We start from the raw sequence: 23,419 nt of genomic DNA, 5'->3' as shown, positions 1-23,419 counted from the left end.
CTTACTTCAGAGAAGCAGTAACACTGACCCACATGGGGTCTGACAAATCTCTAATAACCCTTAATTTACTAAAGAGGCTGATTTTTAAGCAGCTTTTACCTGAGCAACTTTTTTGTATGCTTTTAAGTGTAACTGAGCAATATCATTTCTTGTCTTCTAACCTTCTGATTCTTGTAATTCTACCAACCAGAGCACACCGTTATCTTTCAGTGTCTTGATGACAGTTTCCCTCTGTGTCTTCCCAAGGGCTGTTGAAGAGGTGGATATCACATCTATCTGTATGCCACATCCACTCCTGATTGTGACAGGTCAGCAGCTGACAAGGCTGAATCTAACACCTGATCAACACCTGCTGACAAGCCAAAGCAGCCCATCAGCTAAATATCAGCAGATGCAGTCCTCTGTGTGTGTCAACTGTGCACTTGTCAAGCCACCTTGCTTTTCTGCACACATCAATGTTCTAACAAAGTCACATACAATGTCATGCAATTACTGATCAGCTAAGTGGCTGATGATCTCTGGTGTGACATGTTTGGACTCTACCAGGTGTTCTTATGTCAAGCCTCCAAAACGTTTTGGCTGAATGTGCACACAGATACAATGATAATGGTGTTCTTGTAAAAGAACTAGTTCACTCCCACATAACTCCATAAATCTCTATCAAGTCCACACTGCTCCACTTCAGTTGCAGCCTTGCAGACTCAACAAGCCAACTTCACAAGATGAGACTACCTGCTGCCTTACCAGAAGAGTAACCCCAGTGCACAAAACACCAAATTCATTACATGATTCACACTGTGCTAACGGTATAGCTGAAAATACTTAAACCTTCTACTGCTTTAGTTTCAGTGTTGTGACCTTTGGGTTCTTCTGGACTGCAAAGCAAAATTTCGGCTAACACCGTCCTAACTATTCTTTGACATCACTGGTTTTGATTAAAACAAAAACAAGCTCTCTCATTTTAGTGTATATTCATCATTTTTTCTGATTCTAAACTTTCATCAAAATCTTTACAAGTTGTTCAACATTTCAACAAGCTTGACTATTGAGACTTAAAGCTGACCTATTATGAGCATTTTTAGCTTTTATTCTTGGGAGATTTTTTTAATCTGGTTCGCCTACTGTCTGAAACAAGCGACTTTATCATCCTTTAAGCCAGCGGTCCCCAACCTTTTTTGCACCAAGGACCGGTTTATATCCGACAATATTTTCACAGATAGGCCTTTAAGGTGTCGCGGATAAATACAACAAAATAAAACCAGTACCCCTGCAAAAAAAGAAGATTTATTTATAACATACGGGAAAAGTCCCAGGGAAACAGAGTTAATGATAAAAAAAAGATTAAAAAAATAATGCTAAAAAAACCAGTAACAACCTTGAAAACCATAAATTTCACATCCGAGCCTCAACTCTCGCGGCCCGGTACCAGTTCCATCCGTGGCCCAGGGGTTGGGGATCGCTGCTTTAAGCCATTGGTTTTCAAATTTTTCATTATTTCACCTTAGAAGCTGAAAAACAAAAACTGATGCTCTATATATCTGACAATATTTACCAATATTGTTATTTGTGTTTCTTGCATTTTTTCTGAATGGCTGACCCTCAAAGAAAAAAAAGAAAAAGAAAAAAAAAAAAGTCTGAACAACAGGGAGCAGGGCAGGGGTGGGCAACTCCAGGCCTCAAGGGCCGGTGTCCTGCAGGTTTTAGATCTCACCCTGGGTCAACACACCTGAATCAAATGATTAGTTCATTACCGGGCCGCTGAAGAACTTCGAGCCATTTAAATCAGCTGTGTTAGATCAAGGACATCTAAAACCTGCAGGACACCGGCCCTTGAGGCCTGGAGTTGCCCACCCCTGCCGTAGGGGCTGCTATGCTCACTGTCCGAGCTGCACCTGAGCAGGAAAAAACCCTCTGAAACAGAGTTTAGGGCAATCTGAAATCTGAGCTGTCGGCTAAGAAGGATTTCAAGCACATAAGGTGATGTCATGGTTAGAAATACAACCATGACTAATATGAGAATACATTATTGTAACCTATTTTATCAGGATGTATAAATGAAAGAAAATAAGGAAAATCATAATGAGCTAACTTTTATTACATACAGAAAAGCTTTTGTACAATTTTTCTACACTACATTTTGCAGCAGTTTGTTTGTAATTGTGAGAATGTATATGTGTTACTATAAAATAAACATTGGTTAAAGGGGTTTTCATTGTGCTTGGAAAGCAAAGCAACCTTATCTTGAGAAGCGGATAAGTTCAATCTTAAATCTTAAACAGCTGCATTGCATTGTCACCTTGAAATCTCAGGTAAAGCAAACTCAAACTTGAATTCTGAAAAGACTCACTTATGAGATAAAGCTCACCCTCAGGGACAAGTGATAGAGATCAGCCTCACACCAGCACAAGTGTAGATCCCCCAGGACTGAGCAAATTGTTAAACAAACAAGAGATGTTTATCCGGAACAGAAAACTAGACCTTTTTTTAAATAATGCCCTGAACTGAGAACTCATGTTAGACAGCTACAGAGAGCAAGGAGGCAAAGCTGATGACTGAACAGCACTACCACATGAGAAGCCACAACCTTTTGCAATTTAGTAATTTTAGCTCCTTACTGCATCATCAATGATAGGATCTGTAGCCTGGAAATACAAGACTTGGAGATAAACACCATTCTTTATCAAAAGTCTACAGTACCCTGACACTTTCGTCTTGTTTGAGTCTTAACATCTAACTAGCTACTAGAATAGTAAAAAGAGGGAAATACTTTATTATTAAAGCAGGGGAGTTGATAGTCGAGTCAGTAACAAATGTAATGCTGTAATGTATCTATGTATCTGCTTATAAAACAAGTGTCGGGGCATCAACACACAGATACACATGTTAAGAAATAGGGTCAACTCCGCAGTGCAAAAAACAACTGCTAGAATACATTTTAAAAACTCTGCATTATACTATACAGCCTGCAAAGTATTTTATGACACAGAGAAACATCAGGAAACCATCGAGATATAGATAGGCACATATGACCAAAGCGCAACCAAATTTGACCTTTGAGTTGAAAGCGTGGCTGAAAAGTCCAAACAGGACAGGATACTGAAAGGAAAACCAGTGACAAGGTTCTGAGTGTCAGAATGACTCATCCAGCAACAGGTGATTCTGCTACTTGTCAAAGGTTGCCTCTTATTAACCTCCCCCCAACACAGGCTGTGTCAGAGGGCAGAGATGAGCTCCAATTCAAAGATCAGCGGTCACTATTTCTTTAAAACTGGGGACAGATTATATATTTAGGTTGAAGAAACTTGGATGCTTAAAAACATGTTGAATATTGAAGTTGACTACCTTAAATGGTGTTCTCAGGGTCACAGAAATACTGCTTACCACTGCCTAACAGGGTTTCAGTGCCATGAAACGAATCCAACATCCCTAATGACTAATACTCTGCTAGTCAGAGGATCACAAAGCAACAAGACGGGAACATAAAAACCAGCATAAATATTGCAGTCAGCACTGCAAAAACAGAAACAAAATTACTCAAATTGCACTGAATGGGCAAAGTTGTGTTCTTTGGAATAACACAAACCAGTAGAGATTTTTAATCTTATGTTCACTTATGACGGGACAATAAAATATAGTGTTAAAAGTAGCAGAAGGATGTGTCAGCTAAGTGATTCACTCACTGACTACACAGTTTATGTGTTTGCTGTCTGTTAGACTTTGTTCAGTTTGATGAACCTACCGGCGAACTATCTGGCCAATTCAGTGACTGACTCTGGGCGTGACTTGAAAGGAGAGTAGGCTGTATCAACTGACAAACTCACAGTCATGTCTGTGAATTATTAACAGGACTTGCTGGTAGCAACTCTGGCTGGAAATAAGAGCAAGGATCAGGAGAGACTAAGTGGGTCAGTCAGGACGGAGAATTAGTCATTTAAGTCTTTTCTTAGAGTGGCTGGTCACATGGCGAGGCTGACATCATCCCTTTTGGTAGCTTTCTTTTTTCTTGTGGTTTAGATATTATTAAAAATAGCAGAAACATTATCGCAACCCCAAAAAGTTCAGCAATCATAACGATTAAAAAGTAAAGTCTCAATCATTTCTAAAGCTTTAGATTTCTCGTGCCCGGCAAATCCTTGCAGGCCTTTTGAAGAAAATCTATGTGTGATTGATGTGGCTAGACAGTGTAGTGCATATTTGAGAGCTTAGAAGTGGGTGGATGATGCAGCAACTTGATGGTGCAGGGATGAAATTATGGCATGGGGACTGAGGGAACATGGTTTGAAGTTGGAACAGATGTTAACTAGTCATCTTTATAAATAACAGATCAGTTCTGTGTGAGCATGTGTGTGTTTGTGTTGTTATATCTTACCCCAGACTTTAAATCTTTGAGTGTGTGTGTGAGAATAATGTTGAAGACTGCATGCGATCGACTGCTCTCCTCATTCATGTTGGTAGCAGCGACAGTGCGTGACTTATTGCCCTCTGACATTAGAGACTCAATGTCCTGACGGAAGAAGAGACAATAAACAAACAATCATTTTCATATTTTCCCATTTTGCTTTAATTTCAAAAACAGATTACATGACAGTATTTTACTAAAAAAGAAAATGCTAAAATATTTTGCCATGCCTTCATTAAAATCACTATTTTGTCACATAAAAGAGAAAATGTGACAAGCATCACTACAAAGCTCAAATTCCAACCTTTAATACTTATGCAGTGACAAGTTCATGAGTGAGGATGGATGGATGAAGAGCTGCAGATACTGTAACCATGACATTTAGCTGTAAATGATAAAACTGTTTGTTTCACTTTTATTTGAACGTGCTTTACCTCGCTCCAAAGAATAGTTGTCAATATGGCCATAAATTGAGCCTTTAATCCTTAAAGATGATTACACGGCACATTCTTCACCAATTTCTATATTTTATGATGATTATAATTTATAACTAGTGCTGTTGAATCGCCTGAAAAGCACAATATAAAACAACAAAATGTTATCACCATTTTTGATTTGGTTGGTGAGACTACTAACATTTGGTACTTCAAGTGATATAAACCCTTAAAGAGGACAGTGAGAGGAAAAGGCAGTAAGAAACTCTGTTCAAGTGTCACAGAATATCTGAAGAACTGATCTGACAGGATGTGTGGTGCAGTGCTGCACGCTGGATGTTCAGGGTAGTAGTTGTGACATAAATGCATGAAAGGTTTTTTTGTTCAGTGAATTGTTTTTACCTTGTAGCTGGCCACCGCTAGTCGAGACAGGCCATCAACGTATGGACCCAAAACTTTATGTTCTCTCACCCGCAGTGTTTGCCTACCCCTGGGCATAAAAGAAAATGAGGTTTAAAACAAAGACACGCAACATGGTCACTCATGACCAATTGCATCCAATGCTTGAACAATGATGTCCAAGCAGGTCAGGCAGTAGAGGCTAGGCTTGCTCTGGTAACCAACAGAAGTCCACAGTGCACAGTTCACACTTGGCTCTCTGACCCCGATTCTAACTTGCCGCAGACCTAAGAACTTCATCATTATCTGACCCACAGCAGAGCGCATATGGCAGTCAGATGGTCTGCTAGTCTTTGGTCCGTTTTATTGAGGTTAAAGGTCATGCAGTGAGTGAAGGTCAAAGGTTATAGTGTCTGGGACAGCAGGCACAGGCCTGGGGTCCTGATTTACAGCTGACCTGCTGGACACAAACTGGACAAAAACAGTGACTGCAGGGCAGAATGCTAATCTTTTTATGCACTGACCACAGCAGCTGGTGGATCCAGAACAAATGACAGACTTTCACTGATTTATCAGCTAATCTGAGTTTATGTTAGAGCAGAGCTGCAAGCTGGTCATTTACCAGAAAAGTAGACTTACAGCAGATGTATTTTAGTTTATTGGTACTGTCATTATCATTATTAATGTGCATTTATTTTTCAAATTATTTGGAAATAAAACGTTTAGCGTATAAAATATTAGAAATATAAAACATTTTCTATCAAAGTTTCTCCAAGAACAGTTTTAGTGGTTGTGCCTGATATGCAGGTCAAACTCTACAGATATTAAATATACAATAATGTCAAATAAAGAATATCTTCAATCTTTTTTGCTTGAAGAATGCCTTGCACAATTCTAGACTTTCAAAACAGTTTCACATATATTTTATAAAATTAAATTTAATACATTAAAATGTGTTTTAATGCTTCAGTGCCTGTGGTTACAGTCTTTTAAATATGTATTTGTATTTGCATTTGAAAATACATCTAAGACTGATGTAATTCTACACCTGCTGGTGCTGTTACAACCTTTGTGGGTTTTACAGTGAGTCAGCTCTAAGGTGCTGAATCTAGTTTAACAGGATACTAATATTAGAAAGGCAGAATCTGCATTAAAAGGATGTGAGACGAAAGAAGGATATAAGAAGAAAGAAAAACGTTCTGTAAATCTGATACTCCATTGATTTAAATTTGGCTCGTGGAAGGGAACTTAACCAAAGGCAACTACTGAATTGTTTAGGATTTATCAGAGCTGCCACACCTTTCAAATGAAAAACGAAACCACCCACACGTTTGTAAAAGGGCTGATTGAGGAATGAAATCATACCCTTTGGGATCGAGCAGATCTCGGACCTTCTCATTGTAGATCTCCATGTAAGAGACCTCAACAGTGAAGCTCTCCTCCTCCCGCTGTTCCTTCTGTGTCCGTTCAAACAAAGCACTGCACAGTCGAGGTATCAGCCCTGGCTGATCCACTGAGCCCATCATAGTGTACGACTTTCCCGAGCCTGCAAACACGGAAACAAGTACTCCAATTTAAGGAGACCGACTGCAGCAGGTATAGTTAAATGTAAAATAATCTCCTGTCTTTGTGGCAGCTGATATAAAACACTGCCACTAAGACACAAAGTAATGATGGTATGATTGTGAAATTATTAAAGAATGATTTCACCTGACAAACAAGTAAAGGGTTCGACTCATTATGACTCATGTGTAGACAGTGGATCAATTTATGAGCTCCAACTTGCTGTTGCAGGGTCAAGATTATATGTAAAGTAAGAGTAAGATAAGTGCTCTACACGTTATGGGACATGAGATATCTGAAACATGTGCATGTATTTTAACTTCTGTGTCTTATTTGTACAGAAGAAACGCAAGTCGGTACAAGTGGTTGTCCACAAAGACACTCCTAAAAAAGCTTTAAGGCAATAAAAGATAGATAGAAATCTGCCACATACTGTAACCAACCCCTGTTGTTAAGTTAGACGCTCTGTCATAAAATAGGATTCACCATAAATATGTGAGTTGTCCAAGTGTAAATTACCAGTTTGTCCATAGGCAAATATACAGGCATTGTAGCCCTGGAAGGCATTGTGGAGAAGACTTTCCCCAAGGCACTGGAACACCACCTCCTGACCTGTAGTTAAGTGGCACAAACATACATAGTCAGTCGGTATAACTGAAGTATATATTTAGTTAACAGATCTGGTAGTGATATTTTTTATGCAATTTCTCTTTGAATGATTAAAATAAAAATTTACATACCTGCAAATTTTTCCTTATCTGTCTCATCCATGGACCAGAAACAATAATCGTAGGCAAAAACCTGTAAACACACAGACAAAACAGCACCAACGAAAGATGTTATACTGGAATATGTAGTTGCACAAGCCACCACAGTAAAAAGGTGCATATTATGCTTTTAAATGATCAAATGCTCAAATTGTGTAATCATAGCGACCATCAAGTCTCAAACGACGATGGAAAATGATCACATACAGCAAAGAGAACCAGTGGGAAAAAACATTCAGTTCCTAGGGAACAAGTATTGCCTCAGGATTAAAATAAAGGTTCATAAATTAAACAAACTATTTTGGCAATAATGGTTTTACAAATCATTACTTTGTATCGCTGCCTGTATGGTTGCACACAGCTCAGAAACTGAGCTGAAGAAGTACAGCGGTGCCTTTGTTTAAAACAGATGATTCACAACCATGGAATTAGCTCAGTGTTGAAAATGTCTGTGTGTGTGTATATTTGTGTGCCGTTACCTTGGACTGACTCCTGATGATGTTGGGAGGATCGAGGTCAACAGGAACATGTGGAAAGACAGAAAGACGGCATTTAGTGCAAATTAAAAGGATGCAGTAGGATGGGCTTTCAAAGCTAATTTTGACCCTAATGTGTAGTATGCAGAGATAAAAAGAGAAAGAAATTTATATGTGGGTGGACAGACAGGCAAACTGGATTAGAGTCATTTGCTTTAGGCTTTCCTTGTTTTAACATTTACTTTAAAACACAGCCATTGTTGTAGTTGTTTACAGCTTCTGTGTCACATGTCAAAAACAGCCTCTCCGGGGATTTGGGTGTGTCCCTGGGTGTTATGGTGGGCGCTGCATCCATCTCTGAAGGCGTAGTAAATCGTTTCAGGAATGTGTGTGTGAGAATAGCACTGGATGTGTGAGATAAAGGGGTACTGAAGCTGGCAGAGTGTTGACATTGTCTATTGCATTCAGATGATTGTGTGGAACAGTTGCTGGGCTGAGGTCATAAGCAGATATTAAAGGTGGCACGTGGGAAAAATAATGAAAAAACGGTAACCTCTAAAAAGAGGTGGAACAGCTCTGTATATCTGTGCAAGCTTTTACAGAAAAACTAAGGAAATATACACACAAGCAGCCTCAGTCATACACAAGACGGACATCATGAGCTTTTAGCCAACAGCCATGTCCTTTAAAATGGTTTCCTCCAGTAAACAGACGGGAACTCCATCTGGTTTTCTCTGCATATGAGGAAATGTCAGTACAGGCTAACCTAATTTTAAATAGTATGTGCTGACAATGAATTATAAGCTTTTAAGCTGGCAAATCAATAACTCTAAGTTACAGGAGCATAAACATTTGACATCAACCTGCTCCACAGATTATAAGAAATACATATATCAGAGCATGGTTTTACATTATTGTTTGCATATGTTTAAATCTACGCATGAAGTAAATGAGTATGTGTTGAGTATGTGCATGTGATTACAGTTTCCACATCTTGGAGTAAAAGTGGACTGTTCAATCAACTCACTCATTTTTACTTCCCACAAAAAAACACAACAAAATGTGAGAATCTGAGTGTGCAGAGAAAACCAACCATTTTAGAATTGTCATTACAATATGAAGTATGTCTGAATACTGGTAAATCAAGCTTGGTGTAAGGTTACTAGCTGCCAGCTTAACTGTCAAATCTCTTAAGGTACTTAAGCACAATAATTATACAAGTTCACTTCAGGCCACATTTTACAAGATGGATCATTTAAACTTAGGCAAGCGATCGCATTTGACGCATTTGCTGAAGTGGTGCCAAGACGCCGTTATTACTTGGTGAGAAAGAAAAAGAGCTGGAGGCCATACACAAAACATTCTACTCTGGAGGAATCGCAATCATTTTGTTTTATATGGTTTACTCGCACCCAATCTCTTTTGATCAGCATTGCACTTCACGCTGCATTCCTATTGGTTTGTTAGTAGACACGGGTCAAACCAGGGCTCACAGCATGAGACAGTCATCCTAAATTTGACACTGTCTGAATTTTGTCCCAGGATTTATCTATTAAAATGTCCTACCCTGAACCTCTCACAGTGCTACACAGGACTACCAATCTGTGGTTAGGGTCAGGCCGAACTCTCAAAGCATACTAGTGTGACCCAGACCTGCAGATTTTTGCCATTTTCAAGACCCTGTTCAGTGTGAAGACACAAGCACTGATTAGATTGGTGTTCCCTGAGGGAGGGAGTCTCTGGCATTGCTTGTGACTCATTCTACCATAGTTCATATTCACTTCAAATACAATAAGGTTTTGTCTGTTGTCCTTTATTCTATTTATCCTAACTCTCCTCTCCTGTCACCTTCTTCCTCCATTAGTGCAGTGGTGGTGCTGCCCAAAGGGTGAGGGCAGCTGTCAGCCAAAGAGCTGCATCAAGTCAGATCATCATCTGACTTGATGGCCTGAGGAAAGAGATTTCTAGTGGTTTAAAAACCCACACTCAGAAATACTTCTGCCACCAAGGCCTACAACCTTTCACCGGCTTCATTCTAAAACACATTACTGTACAGCTTAACATTCGGCAATGAAAGCCTTACTTAACCGAACTGTTCCCATTAGCATTAATCCTTTGTCTAAATATCTGAAACACATTTAGGCCCTCATAAAGATGGCATCACGAGAAAACACACTTGCACAAAGACATCCTCACACCTGTTTCCTTTTACCCATGCACATTCTTTATAAACCACTATAGCTGCAGTTCTTGCACAAACCAGCCAGCAATCTGTAACACTTCATATTTCACAGACGTTCCACTCTGATGTGTTGCATTCAGAGAGCAGATGCACACAGACCGATTCCTATCTGCTGTGTAATTGATACCAGTGATTATTCTTCAATAAGTATCCAATCAGGACTTCCTACAAATGTTTTAGAGGGTATTGTTAACACTAAAAAGTTACGTTTGTTTAAGTTGCCAAGTTTAAATTCATTAATAACTTTTACTCTCTCAAAGCACAAAAAAGGGATGAGGTAGGAGTAATTTTATACATATAGTTTGTCATCCACACCCTTATTTTCAGATCTTTTTTTTCCAAATCCTATTCTTGGGGGCTTTTAAAAGTCTCCCTGCAGATGCATCTCCAATTCAAGGATGAAGCTATCGTGGCAGGTTTTGACGTACACAGTGATGACAGCTGTCACAATTGCTTCAAAGGCTGCAGGCAAGAAGGGTCACCCATGTTTTGCGTGTTATGAAGCTAGGGACCCCCCCTACCAATGGGCAAGGAGAATGAGGCGGTCAGGAGAGTTGTGAACCCGCCTTGTGCACTTCTATTAGTCCCTCCCTGCTTCGGCCTACTCCTCTGCTCTGATCGCCGTCATTTAAAAAATAACTTAATGCATGGCTGCCTTTCCCCCCTCCTTTCTCTCCCTCTCTCTTCTGTTCTTGCATTCCTTCTCTCTCTCTCTCGGACTGTACCATCCATGGCAATGTAGGGAGGAACAGGAGTGGATGATGGAAAGAAGGCTGAAGGTAGCCAAGGGGTTTAAGGAGGAAAGAGCCTGAGTCTGAGACTGGAATGTTAAGCTGAAGCACAAAGAGCATAAGAGCAACACGGCACATACTGATGGCACATGACAACAGTTTTAGTACAGTTTACACAGGTTTGTATGTTATAGAACAATTGGCCCTCACATGGTGTGTAAATGATTAAATGACCTGAATTTATCCTCCTATATTAACAAACTGTACTTTCCAGACAGCATACAATGTTTTATACATAGCACATTTTAAACCTCTGTACATTCACTGTATATGTGCAACAGCAACCTGGTATTCTTCCGATGAGCAAAAGTCAAATAATATAGAGAGTCTGCTGTTTCTGTCCTAGTTCTTACTGCTCTGTGTTCTTTATGAGTAATTAATTAACCAGTTATATGTATCAAGTCCCCCCCCCCAAAAAAAAATAAAGCCAGAAAAAAATCCTTCTGAAAATGTATACATTCAAGACTCACTGTAGTTTAAGTGTGTCTGCAGTGATCATATAAGTACAGCTGACATTAAGCCCCAAAACCAAATTGAAGCCCAAGTAAATCTAGTTCAGTTTCTCAATCCCTGTGATGCACTTTTAGCGGAGTTCTGGAAGGTTACTTTCCCTGCCTGCATTCAACCCTTTGCAGCAATATGACAGAAAACTTGACCTACAAAATATAAATAGATTGCATCATTTGTATTATCAGGCAACTGAACAGTGGAGCAATTTGTACACAAATAAGACAGACCAAGCTGTTTATGCGGCTTGGCTTTGATATGAACACTGAAATTAAGGCTGCAGATTGATTTTTTGATGTTTAGGACAGGAATAATAACTAAGTTCCACCATCTCATACACTCAGGGTTAGTTTACTACTACCAAAATCCACAGCTGGGAGAGGATATAGTAAAGGTGGCAGTGACTATCGCAGCCTATTTATATATTTGTGAGATCAGACCGTGCTCTCCTGCTTCCCTCTGGTGCTAAGCAGGTAAAGTATGCTCAATTTATTGATGTGCTTACATTTAAGCTCTCTTCTTATCGCTGCACTACAGGCCAAACAAAGTCCATTTATCTCCCAGATGTTCATGGAAAAGTCAAATATTCAATTGACTGCTCACAGTACACCAAAACAATTCAATTTCTCACACATTTTATTTTTTATGACTGTCACTTTCAGACAACAAAACTTACGGATTAAAGATTGCTGTGGACCTAACTTTGTATTTTCAAATATTAAAGCTAAAAGCAAATGAACATGTTAGCTTGGACTTCGCTGTTATGGGTTAAATCCTATCCGAAATTCAGATAAAAGATCAGCTCGACCCCAATTCAAAAGTAGCCTGATGGAATACTAGTCACAATGTACTTATTTTTGCGCTGATCTATTCTGTTTTTATATCACATGTCACAGCAGGAGCTAGCAGGAGAGCTAATGTAGGAAGCTAACAATGAAGCAGAAACAGTTTGGAGGTATTTAACACCACCTTTACCAATACCTTTGGTTTGTGTGTTTGGTAAAGGTTTTCACTTAACTGCAAAAGATGACTAAAATGATCTGATAGGAATGTAAATCTCCAATGAGATGAAGCTTTGACCTCATAATTTTTTTAAGTCCCTTAATGGTCTTGCCCCTTGTTATTTCTCTGAGTTGCTTCACCCTTGCACACCATCCCATGCTCTTAGTTCAGCTAACTAGATGCTTTTGACTGTCCCAAAGATATTTTATACATCCAGAGGAGACAGTCTTTGCAGTTTTGGCTCTGGCTTTCAACCGAGAGTAAGTTGTTATCCGTCTTAAATTTTTACCCTTTGTATGTACCGTTACCATTTCAAATGTTCCCCATCTTCTATGAATTAAGTTATAGCTGATTAATTGTTACATTGACACTTTGGTAAGTTGTTATGTTGTGTTTAAAGTGCTTTGGAAATAAAGTGATGATGATGAACATTTCTACATTTTCTCTTGTTACATCCACAAACAGATGTATTTTATGTAAAAGACACAAAGTAGCCCATAACTGTGAAGCGGAAAGAAAATTAAATTTTGGTATTTAGCCCTCCTGAGTCAATTCTTTTTTAAACCTTTAATTTTTGGCATTTACAAGTCTTTTGGGGGTAGTTCTCAACTGCTAAGTATCTACTTTTAAGATTTCAGCAGTGACATTTACAACAATGTTTATTAATATACATTGTCCCTCCTATAAAAACAAAACAAACAAAACAAAACAAAACAAAACAACACAACAACAACGACAACACAAGCTCCACCCCAAATTCTCCTTTTGAAAATAGCTCTAGTGCAGTCAGATTGGAGGGACAGCGTCTGTGAAAAGCCATTTTCAAGTCTTGCCACGGATTCTCAATAGGATTTATTGGACTTTGGGCCATTCTAACACAAATATGCTTGTAATATGCAACATTGTAGTTCTGACTGTAGGTTTGGTGTGGTTGTCTTACTGGAAATTCTACTTTGTGCTCCTTACCTGGACTGTCAGGTTAAGTGGATGACCATATCTTGGTAGGTTTGCATTAATGGATTGCACAATTCTCTGCGAGATTGTCAAAGCTTGGAATACATTTTTAAAACCTCCACAACTTCATGCCTGAACTGTCTGGTGTGTTACTTGGTCTTCATAATGCCATTTGCTATTAATCATTAGTTATTATTAATCTTTTGGTTTTTTTCCCCCCCACAGCATGCCTTTTGTCCAGCCTTCCACCCATCACCCCCATCCAGTTGCAGCAGATGGCTGCCCCTTCTTGAGTCTGGTTCTGTCAGAGGCTTCCTTCTGTTAAAAGGGAGTTTTTCCTTCCCACTGTTGCCAAGTGCTCACTCATAGGGCATCATCAGATTGTTGGCTTTTGTTTGTGTTATTGAAGGGTCTTTATATTACAAAATAAAGAGCCTTGAGGCAACTGTTGCTCTGATTTGGTGCTATATAAATGAAAAATTGAATCAATTCTGAATCCTCACACAAACCTCTGAGGCTGTCACAGAACAGCTGTATTTATACTGAGATTCAAGTATGACAGGTGGACTATTTAGTAAACAGGTGACTTCTGAAGGCAACTGGTTGCACTGGATTTTATTTAGGGTTGTCAGAGTAAAGGGGGTTGAATACACCACACTTTTTAGATTGTTATTTGGAAAAAAAAATGAACACTACATAACATTTTCCTTCCAATTCACAAAGCCAATGAATGCATCAGTATCACCTCTACTTGCAAGAGCAGGAATAATGTGGAGTCATAAGCCAGAGTGTCAGTCTTTTCCATCTTGATTGTAATGCAGACATTTTATTAGTGGACCCCCAACACATGGTTGGTTCACACTGAACAAGTGAAGCCCCCCCCTTACTTTACACTCAAGTGCCATCTTTTCTACATTAACACAAACACTGTAGAGCATTCACTCCCAACACAAATCTTAGTGAGCACAATAAAACCACTCTTACAAGCACAATGTATACTGCCCTCAGACATATGGTGTTACACACACCTCATCCAGCATCAATTCAAGATAAGGGGCCACATAGCCACTTTTTTGTATCGCCTTGGAAACCAAGCCGCCTGTATTTGCCTCGCTGACATCTGATGGGAGACAGATCTTTGTCAGAGTGTGTCAACATTTAGCTTCACGAGTCCAATGCAAACAGCCTCAGGTCATCATGCAAACCGCAGTGACTGATGACATGTCTGTAGGGCAGTTAGCTGTCTGCTTATCAGACACACAAATGCAAAGTACCCTGGCAAAACAATGGAGATCCTGGAGGTAAGGACATCTCTGGTGAGAAAGGACACATGGAAAAACACTAAGGATGCTAAGTTTAATGAGAGAATTAATGTAAGACGAAAAAAGACCAAAAAAATCCCCCACAAAAAACTCATTAACCTTGGTTGACAGAGTGAATAGGGAGGTAGATAATCACATCATTAATGTATCTTTGATGGTCAAGAAATTTCTGACTTCAATCAAAAATGTATCACCATTGTAGTGAGTCACAGAGTGGTCCCCTGAACAACTACAGTGTGGTCTGCCCAGGAAAAACTGAATCAGACCCACACACAGGACACACAACTGACAAGGGAAAAAAAATAAGGAAATGCCTGCTGAGTCCTTTCAAATACTTGTAGTTGGTATCCGCACTACAAAGTTGTTTTTTGGTTATTTTTGATAGTTATTTTTGTTGCCTCCCTCAAAGGTTTTACGCAGGGGAGACAGAAAATCACCAGTAGTGTAATAAACATTTTTTAACTTAAAATATAATTACAATAATAATACAATACAGAGTCATTAACAGGCAAGTGAACACCCTGTAAATGAACCGTCTTAGTGATGAGGTGCGTCATTTCAGTCCAATGTTGAAAAACGGCTTGCAGAGAAAACTTGTGCTTTATTAATTTGTTATTTAATAATTTTATTGCAGTACAGGCTGTCGTAAAGAGGCTGCAAGTAAGCCTAAATAGAAAGGACAAGCTCTGTTGTGTTAATTTTGTTTAAGGTTTAGCCTTTACCCATCCTGTACACAACCTCGTCTGCTGGCTGCCTTTCTTTCCTTCCACATTAAACAAGACAGTCAGGTATGAGAACATAAGTTACATTTGGAAAAGTCCTAATCCTTATATTTCTATATGCTGATGTCTGTATCGGTTTACACAATAAGCTACAAGTCTTCAAAAAGTAATCATCATTTAGCCTTGGAAAAAAAAAAAAAAAAAAAAAAGTGTCCTCTGCTTTGACCCACATTAAACTGGAGGTATATGTCTAAACTGAAACAACCGACAGGTGCTTGTGCATCAACTGTAAGGCATTCAGCACCAAGTCCATCTGGATGCACGCATTTACTAATCAGGAGTAAGCTTGAGAGCAGATACCTTTTAAATGGAAGTTGTGCTCCCAAGCTACCATTAGATATCAGATCAAGTAATCAGATCAGTGGCCATGACTTTCCCCCGTCTGCCTGGTTAGAAACACAGTTCCTGACAACGTAAGAGAAGAAAATCCTTCATTTGTATTTAAACAGAACTAATCCTGAGTTTCGGCAACAAACCCCAACAAAAACATTACTGGAGACGTTTCTGAAAACTGTCTCACTGCAGAGATTAGGGGTCTACTACATTAGAAGGTAACCATTTCCACAGGTGAAGTTTTCAGCTTCTTTTTTAATTAATAACAAGGCAGTGTGTTTTCGTGCACAGCTAACGGTATGTCAGAAAGCAGCCTTAGGTTAAGGAAACGGAGAATAAATCTTTAAATGAGAATATATACCAGCCTTCATCCTTCAGCCCACCAACACTATGCTGATAATATATTGTACTAGTGGGCTGTATATACATATTGAGCTACCCTAAAGTTAAAAAAACCTGCCACTGCTCTGTAGATGCCCAGCAAAATGATCCCAATCCTTTTGTTAAGGCCACATGTCACATGACCTCTGACTTAAAACTTCCTTCCTTGAGCTCATTTGTATAGCAAATGTCCTGTCCAATTTTCAAGCTGCCTATTGTTCCACACTAAGTGCTTTTACACAGTCTAAGCCACAGTTCTGACAGTCTGTAGTGGTTTGTTTACAATTTTTATTATTGTTTGAATTATATTAACAAGTGCAGTAATAAGACTCTACTTAATGCCAATTAAAGTAAATAAATTTAAATGAGAGTCTAATAATAATAATAATAATAATAATAATAATAATAATAAAGCTAGTTTGTGCAGATAAAGCTATCAGTAAAGATGACGTTATCTTCTGCCCAGCTTTAAACAGAGGACCTTTATAACTCATTAACTTAAACAAATAGTGTGCACCTGCAACACCCTAACCTTAATTGCACCCACTCCAGTCTTTCGAAACCTTAACAACCAGCAAAACTGGTGAGTAAAAGATAATCCTCAAATGTAAACACCATGTCAATGAAACCTGGACCCAAGCAAACAAAATAAAAACAGCATCTGCAAACAACACAGTCAGCCCATCCTTCTGTCACTTCCTTAGTCCTTTGTCACTGAGAGACAGTGGGAGAAGCGGCAGCGCTGCTCTTGTTCAGGCCACCATAAAAGTCACCTCTAGGAAGTTTATGGGCGACAGATGCTTGTGTAAATGAGGCTTTCCCCCTCGTCTCCTCACTCAAGGAAGGGGCTTCACGGTCACTGGCAGTGACCCAGAGTTAACCTCCTCGTGCGTTGCTAAGGAAACAGAAGAGTTGAGAAAAAGGGAGGAAGCCCAGGCACAAGGAGTTGAGCAGGAGTCAAGTCTGTCATATCTATCTATCTATATATATAGATATATATATCTATCTATATATATCTATAGATATATATATATAAAAAACTCTGTCTGCGTGCATCTCGATGGTGCAGTCTTTCTAGGCATCTCTCTCTCTCTCTCTCTCTCTCTCTCTCTCTCTCTCTCACACACACACACACACACACACACACACAGTGCTGCTGTCTGCTCATGAACGTCAGCCTGAAGCCATTATTCACCGCGTCTGATCTGGCAGTCTGCAGTCGGCTTCAGCAGTCACAAGGAGGTCTTTCTTCTGACACAGCTGGCTTCCACCAATATGGTCAGTAGTCAGAATCCATAGTCAAGAATGATTAATAGATGATCTCAAACCATTAGACTAGACGAAAAAAGGTTAATTAAAATTGCTTACTTCCCATCAATTTGAGACGCAGTTTGAGCGATCTCACCATTAATTCACAGCACACACACAATCCTGTTCTGTGTTTTGCAACTAAATCTAACACATCTTAATTCCTTCAGTACAGGAACTCAAACACCCCGAGCACAGTTATGCTATTACCACCAACAGCAGCTGGTTAACAAGATGAGGCAGAGGGAAAGCCAAGAGTGGAAAACAAGTGACAAGTGGTGTGAGTTAAAATCCACCTGCCTTGAGGAGGCCCAACAGGTGGCTGGTCTGCTTCCTGCCAAAAACTACATCATGAGGACATTCCAGACAAATCTGAGACAAGACCTCTTGAGAAACAGCAATTAGAGGGAGGATATAAGAAAATTCCCAAAGCACTGCAAGCCTCTCAGAAGACAAAAGGTAAAGGGCAAAAAAAGAATAAGAAAAAAAGCCAACTATAAATCTGTATGAGGGCAACAGAAGGGGGCTACTGGCAGCACATGAGACATGTGTGACTATTAAGGCCGTTAAAAGTAAGACACTGAAAGCACATCAGTATTATTTTATCCTTTATTTGCTTACAATTTGGCAAAGCTTAACCATTAAAAGTATGTCTATTCAGCCGGTATCAGCATGGTGGCTCAGTAGTTATCAATGCTGCCTCATAGCTAAAGGTTTAAATACAGGCAGGACCCTTCTGTGTAGAGTTAACTCGCTTATAAAGAAGAGAGAAAATAAATATCACAAAACAACAATCTGTTCAAGTGAATAAACACAAAATTAGTTATTCATTACAGTTCGCGCAACTTTGTAACGGAGGTATTTAAATTTCATGTCCGCAACATGTATTTTGTTTAGAATAGACAAAGTGTGCACATGTAGCTGTTGGGGTCAAGGCAGCAGAGCTTGAAACCTTCTTCTAAAATGACAAATAAAGTGTATGACTTGAACTTGGGTCTCTGGTGTGAGTGCTGAAACCTATACACTAAACACCAATAGTTTTTAAGTGTTAATGATTTAAACTTTTCGAGATTTAAACATATTTAGTAAGGCTGACATCACTACAAAAAGCATGACACTGCACTTTATCAGATGAATTTACAGTAGGAAATGACTAGGTCACATGTGTGACACCACTGGAGTGGAGTTTACATTATGCCTGTACGAGATTTCTTTGGGAGTTCCACTCTCTGCCACAATACCAGGAAAAAAAACCCCAAAAAACCAAACAACAAAAAAAACCCCACACACACGCTGCCTATTTTGGCCTAGGACACTCAAAAAAAGTTTCACTTCCTGGTAAAAATCCAGGCTAAAAATTGCTCCTTTTTCTTAAATACCCCTGGATAGTTTTGGCAGAATAAAAGTCAAATAGGGGTATTCCCAGGCAGGTTCTAGAGTTGTAAGAGCCATCTTTTTTCCATTGATTACTAAAATCATTTATGGATGTACATCTGTATTGGTCATAGTAAGTAATGTCCTCAGAAAATTTTCTGAGAATTTCTCAAGTATGTTCCACCCACATCCTCTTGAATTGTGTCAAAGAACAACAATGTGAAATGACTGTTTTCATTCACTGCTGCACAAGACATGCATTGCAGCCCTCATTGAGAAAGAAAAAAGGGGGAAAAAGGGAAGGAAATAAGTGCCAGTGAAGAAAATATATCAGCTGTTGACATGAGTCACACTCTAAACAGACTTACCTAGAGTCTCCTTTTCCAAGGTTACCTCCCGCAGGATGGAGGATCGTCTGGTTTTTCACCATTTCCACAACACATTTAGTGTTTAATTCCTTTTCTGTGGATCAGAAAACACAAAGTGTTATTACTACACGACTGAAGCTCAAAAACTCACATATCCCAGTCAATGCAACCATTCACAAGCAAACATAATATTTGGACCCAAAATCCTTAGTGTTATATACATGGCTGACACCAAGTAACTTTTACTAACACTGCTCTGATGGCCACGTCCTCCCTGCATAACAAGCAGGAGTTAAACTGCATTAGATATTAGCCGTAATTTCCTGTGGAACAAACATTATGTTTAAACAACTGTGTGTGGAGAAAAGCAATCACAGACTCAGAAAAAATGACCTTTTACCTTAGAGTAAGCATTTGGCTAATCAATACCTTGGTTATTTTGGGCACACAAACACATACAGAACTAAGGACATTCCATTCTGACCGTGGCCTGTTCGTGCAGTGACGTAACACTTGGCCTTCAGACCACCCACTGCCCACTTCTAACTCAGCATGTCTGTCGGGAGACAGACACTCTCTCTATTTTTAAGATTAGGCTTAAAATGTTTGATAAAGGCTATACTTAAATCTAGATCAGATGACCCACAATAGTTAGGGTGGCTCGATTTTTGGCGTTTGATTGTCTCGCTATTATTGTAAGATCCATAACTTTATAAAGCAACTTGAGGGGACTTGTTATGATTTGACACTATATAGATTAAATCAAATTAAAATCATGCATAAGGAGTGGTCTTGATGCCTTTTTCATATTTAAAAAAAAAAAAGCTAGCCGTAAAAGTAAACACACTGGAAAATAACAATAAATACAATGAGACTGGTATGTCTCTCCATTCATCTCCTTCCTTAGGAGACCTAATAATAGTTGTCTGCATACTCGCATAGTAGGTGCTGCCAGCATATCCTGGGCATCCAACATCTGACAGAACTGCTTGTTTATTTTAATTAAAAAAACATTTACCCATAGGAGAATATAAAGGTTTCATTAGAGTCACTGGAACTTAAAAAAAAAAAAAAAAAAATTACCACTGTGTACAATTACACATTATTACTATAGTTAAAACTGTGGTTAAATGCCACAAAATACTGAATAAACATAATTAGTCAGTTTGTTATAAATTAATGTTTAATCATAATAATAACACAGCTACATACCACATCAATAGGATGTCTTTCTGTGTCAGCAGGAAGCATGTTTGTTAAGACCATAAATATATGGCTGGGAATTGTGTTCTCCCTGGTAAGGATATCCTCTTTAAAGCATCAATAAAATTACCCTGTGATCAGAGGTCACAACAGGGCTCCTTAAAATGCAAATCAGTATTTGCTCAAGGTCATTTTTATTGATAATAAATACCATCCTTCCACCACCACCATATGACCTTGTTCAGGCCATGTGTACATATGTATGATAGAGTAGCAGTTTTATTACAGAGTTGCTGTGCAAATTACCACCATATTCAGTAAATACTTTAACCAAATCTTTAGATATGGGCAGTTAGACTTTTTATTAAACAAACATTATATGAAATAGATGACTGTCAATAACCTCTCAACTGTGCAGTAGGCTTGCAAGAACATGTAGGGATGTTTTGATCATCAGCAAATGTGTTAGGACAGGAAAAACAGTTTGTGGTTTCAATTCCTTTCTGAAACAAGAACTGTCTAAAGCAGCGTTACAGAAGTGCTGTTTCTTCAGTCGTTTCTTTTTTTCTGTAACCAAGACATGACTGCTGGTATAATCAACAAGTCAGGGTGACGCATATGCTCGCTCACCATGTGCCAAATCATAGCTTCACAACCAACAACTCAATATCAGTATGAGGAGTGCAAGAATATCTCCCAAATCCCAAAGAATGATTTTTGAACCACAGTTGCAATTAATTAATCCACTTGACTGGATCACGAAGCAATAAACTTGCTTATTCTAATCCATTTCTAGGCAAATTGGTACCTGAATGACCTTTAAACATTAATTAATTTCACAGGATTAAAAGCTGGGAATGTAAACTGAGGTCATGATTTTGGTCTCAGTTTCAGAATATTTATAACCCTAGTGGACAGAAGACAGTAGTAGCCTTTCTCATTGTTAAATAAAGCAATAAAACATGCTTTAGCAAAGGGCATTTCCAATTGCTGTGTAGCTGGTGAATAGGTTGTATGTGGTTTTACATGCTGAATTATTAGCATAGCTGCCTTTGCCTAACAAACAAGATGCAAATAGTCACTTTATCTAGCTGGTACAATTTTTTACATATGATACAAATGGGAATCCCAATATGTGTAGTTGTACATCTTCTGGCTTTTCTGGCTTAAAGTGGACAGAGTTATGCACGCGAGCATGATTGGACCACATATAGTTGGCACAAGAAGGCTGTATTGCTCAACTTAAAAGAAGTCGGTGCATTTTACAGAAATTTTTGTTAATTTGACAAATAACATAGACTGATTTTGCTCAAGCATAAAGTACAACTTACAAAGATGTTCAAAATCAAATGCCTTGTGATTGTGATTTTCCATGGGTGGAAGGGCAAAACTTCTCTGGTCGGCACCAAAATTTATTGTATGCTGGAAAAACTGACGTCCGATGGGGAGGCCAAGTGTGGTCATTCAAATTAGAAATATTATGTATTTTAAGCTGAACTGTCTGCTTTGTGGAGCTTGCACTACTGTTTCAGGCATGAGGGTAGAGCCATGGAAACTTAATGTCAAAGGTCAGAGAACCTGAATCACGCTCCAATTCTTCTGCTGTCAAGGGCAGTACAAAGCAAAAAAAAAGGAAAGCAAGAAAAAAAAAAGCAGGTTGATTCAACAGAGAGCCCATAACAGACAGAAAGAGCAAAAGTTAAACAAGGGGGCTGACACAGACATACAGCTTTTAGTATGCAAACTTTCTGTTCTATTTTTTCCGTCTGTTGCTGCAGCCTACATTACCCATGTGCCCCATGTGCAGCAGCTGTACTTTCTGCTCAGCAGAGAGGAAAGTGTGATGTAGCATGGTTGAGAGGATAAATGTACCCATTGTTATCTGCCTCTCGTTGCTCCATAACCAGCTCCCACTTTCCACTGGCCTTCCCTGGGCTACCGGTGCTGAGGTTTGGCACCACAGCACTGACATTAGCCAGGAAGCTGATTGGCCGCGGTGTTGCCGTTGCTACGCCTGAGGTTGCTCTGTTCTTCGAAGTCCACAGCCATGGGAACATGGAGGATTATGCAACGTTAGCAAATACTCATTCAGACTCACTCCCTTCCTGCCTTTGTCCAGCTAGGCAGCTACACCACCTCTCCTCCTCAACCTGGGATACATGGGGACAGCAGCCTCGGGTTAAAGGGGCCTGCTTATTATTTCAGACTCTGAATCTCCACACCAGCTAGGGAAATCTGAGAGGAAAGTGCTCTCCCTTAACTACCATGACTGTTTCCTGAAACAGCTGTGTGATGGTGGAGAACAGAGTAAGAGCTGTGGCTGAACAGATCAAAGGTGCGAATGTGTGAACTGGAAAACCACACAGAGCAATTTTTCTGAGATCCAAGTGGATTTATGAGTGCACTCCTCCTGGAGTGACTCTTGCCCACTGCTTTTTATGAAATCAAAAAAATACTACTTGAACGCTGGTAGATGTGGACAGAAACTCCATTCAGACAGAGAAACCATCAAAAAGGCCATTATGGAAACGTGGCACTGCCAGTTCCAAACCTATTCCCACTGCTTTTAGCAAACTTTCAATTTTCCTGCTTGTTCCTTTTTTTTGCCAAAATAGTAATTGGTTCAACTTGCTGAAAGATAGAGGACGCATACAGGAACTGGTTTATGTACAACATTAACTAACTACGAGACCTGGATGCTGGCTTTGATCTAGCTTTAAATCTGCTTCTGAAAGTTGCTTTTAGTGGTTTGAAAAGCACACGTAAGCCCATTTGAGTATAGTGAACTCATTGTTATGCTCAAGAAACTAATTT

At 39.2% G+C, this 23,419-nt stretch overlaps 1 protein-coding gene across 9 annotated transcripts in view; it reads right to left on the bottom strand.

Moving 5' to 3' along the window:
- Nucleotides 1-23,419, bottom strand: part of kif13ba (kinesin family member 13Ba) — a 54,034-nt gene that overhangs the window by 19,662 nt on the left and 10,953 nt on the right. For 8 of the 9 annotated variants that reach the window (XM_005447705.3, XM_019360797.2, XM_013272150.3 and 5 more), the window contains exons 3-9: nt 19,403-19,496; nt 8,042-8,054; nt 7,536-7,596; nt 7,315-7,407; nt 6,598-6,778; nt 5,236-5,323; nt 4,370-4,504 (exon numbers count right to left, since the gene is read on the bottom strand). In XM_005447705.3, coding sequence (XP_005447762.1) covers nt 4,370-4,504; nt 5,236-5,323; nt 6,598-6,778; nt 7,315-7,407; nt 7,536-7,596; nt 8,042-8,054; nt 19,403-19,496 — 665 coding nt within the window. Of the gene's footprint in view, nt 1-4,369; nt 4,505-5,235; nt 5,324-6,597; nt 6,779-7,314; nt 7,408-7,535; nt 7,597-8,041; nt 8,055-19,402; nt 19,497-19,652; nt 19,671-23,419 lie in introns of those variants that run through there. The other variant, XM_025907909.1, reaches the window with a different exon arrangement.

This window comes from Oreochromis niloticus, linkage group LG1, assembly GCF_001858045.2.
Source record: "Oreochromis niloticus isolate F11D_XX linkage group LG1, O_niloticus_UMD_NMBU, whole genome shotgun sequence".
In the NCBI taxonomy this organism is placed as follows: Eukaryota; Metazoa; Chordata; class Actinopteri; order Cichliformes; family Cichlidae; genus Oreochromis; species Oreochromis niloticus.
The sequence above is the reverse complement of the archived record's forward strand: the minus strand, read 5'-3'. Positions and strand labels throughout refer to the sequence as shown.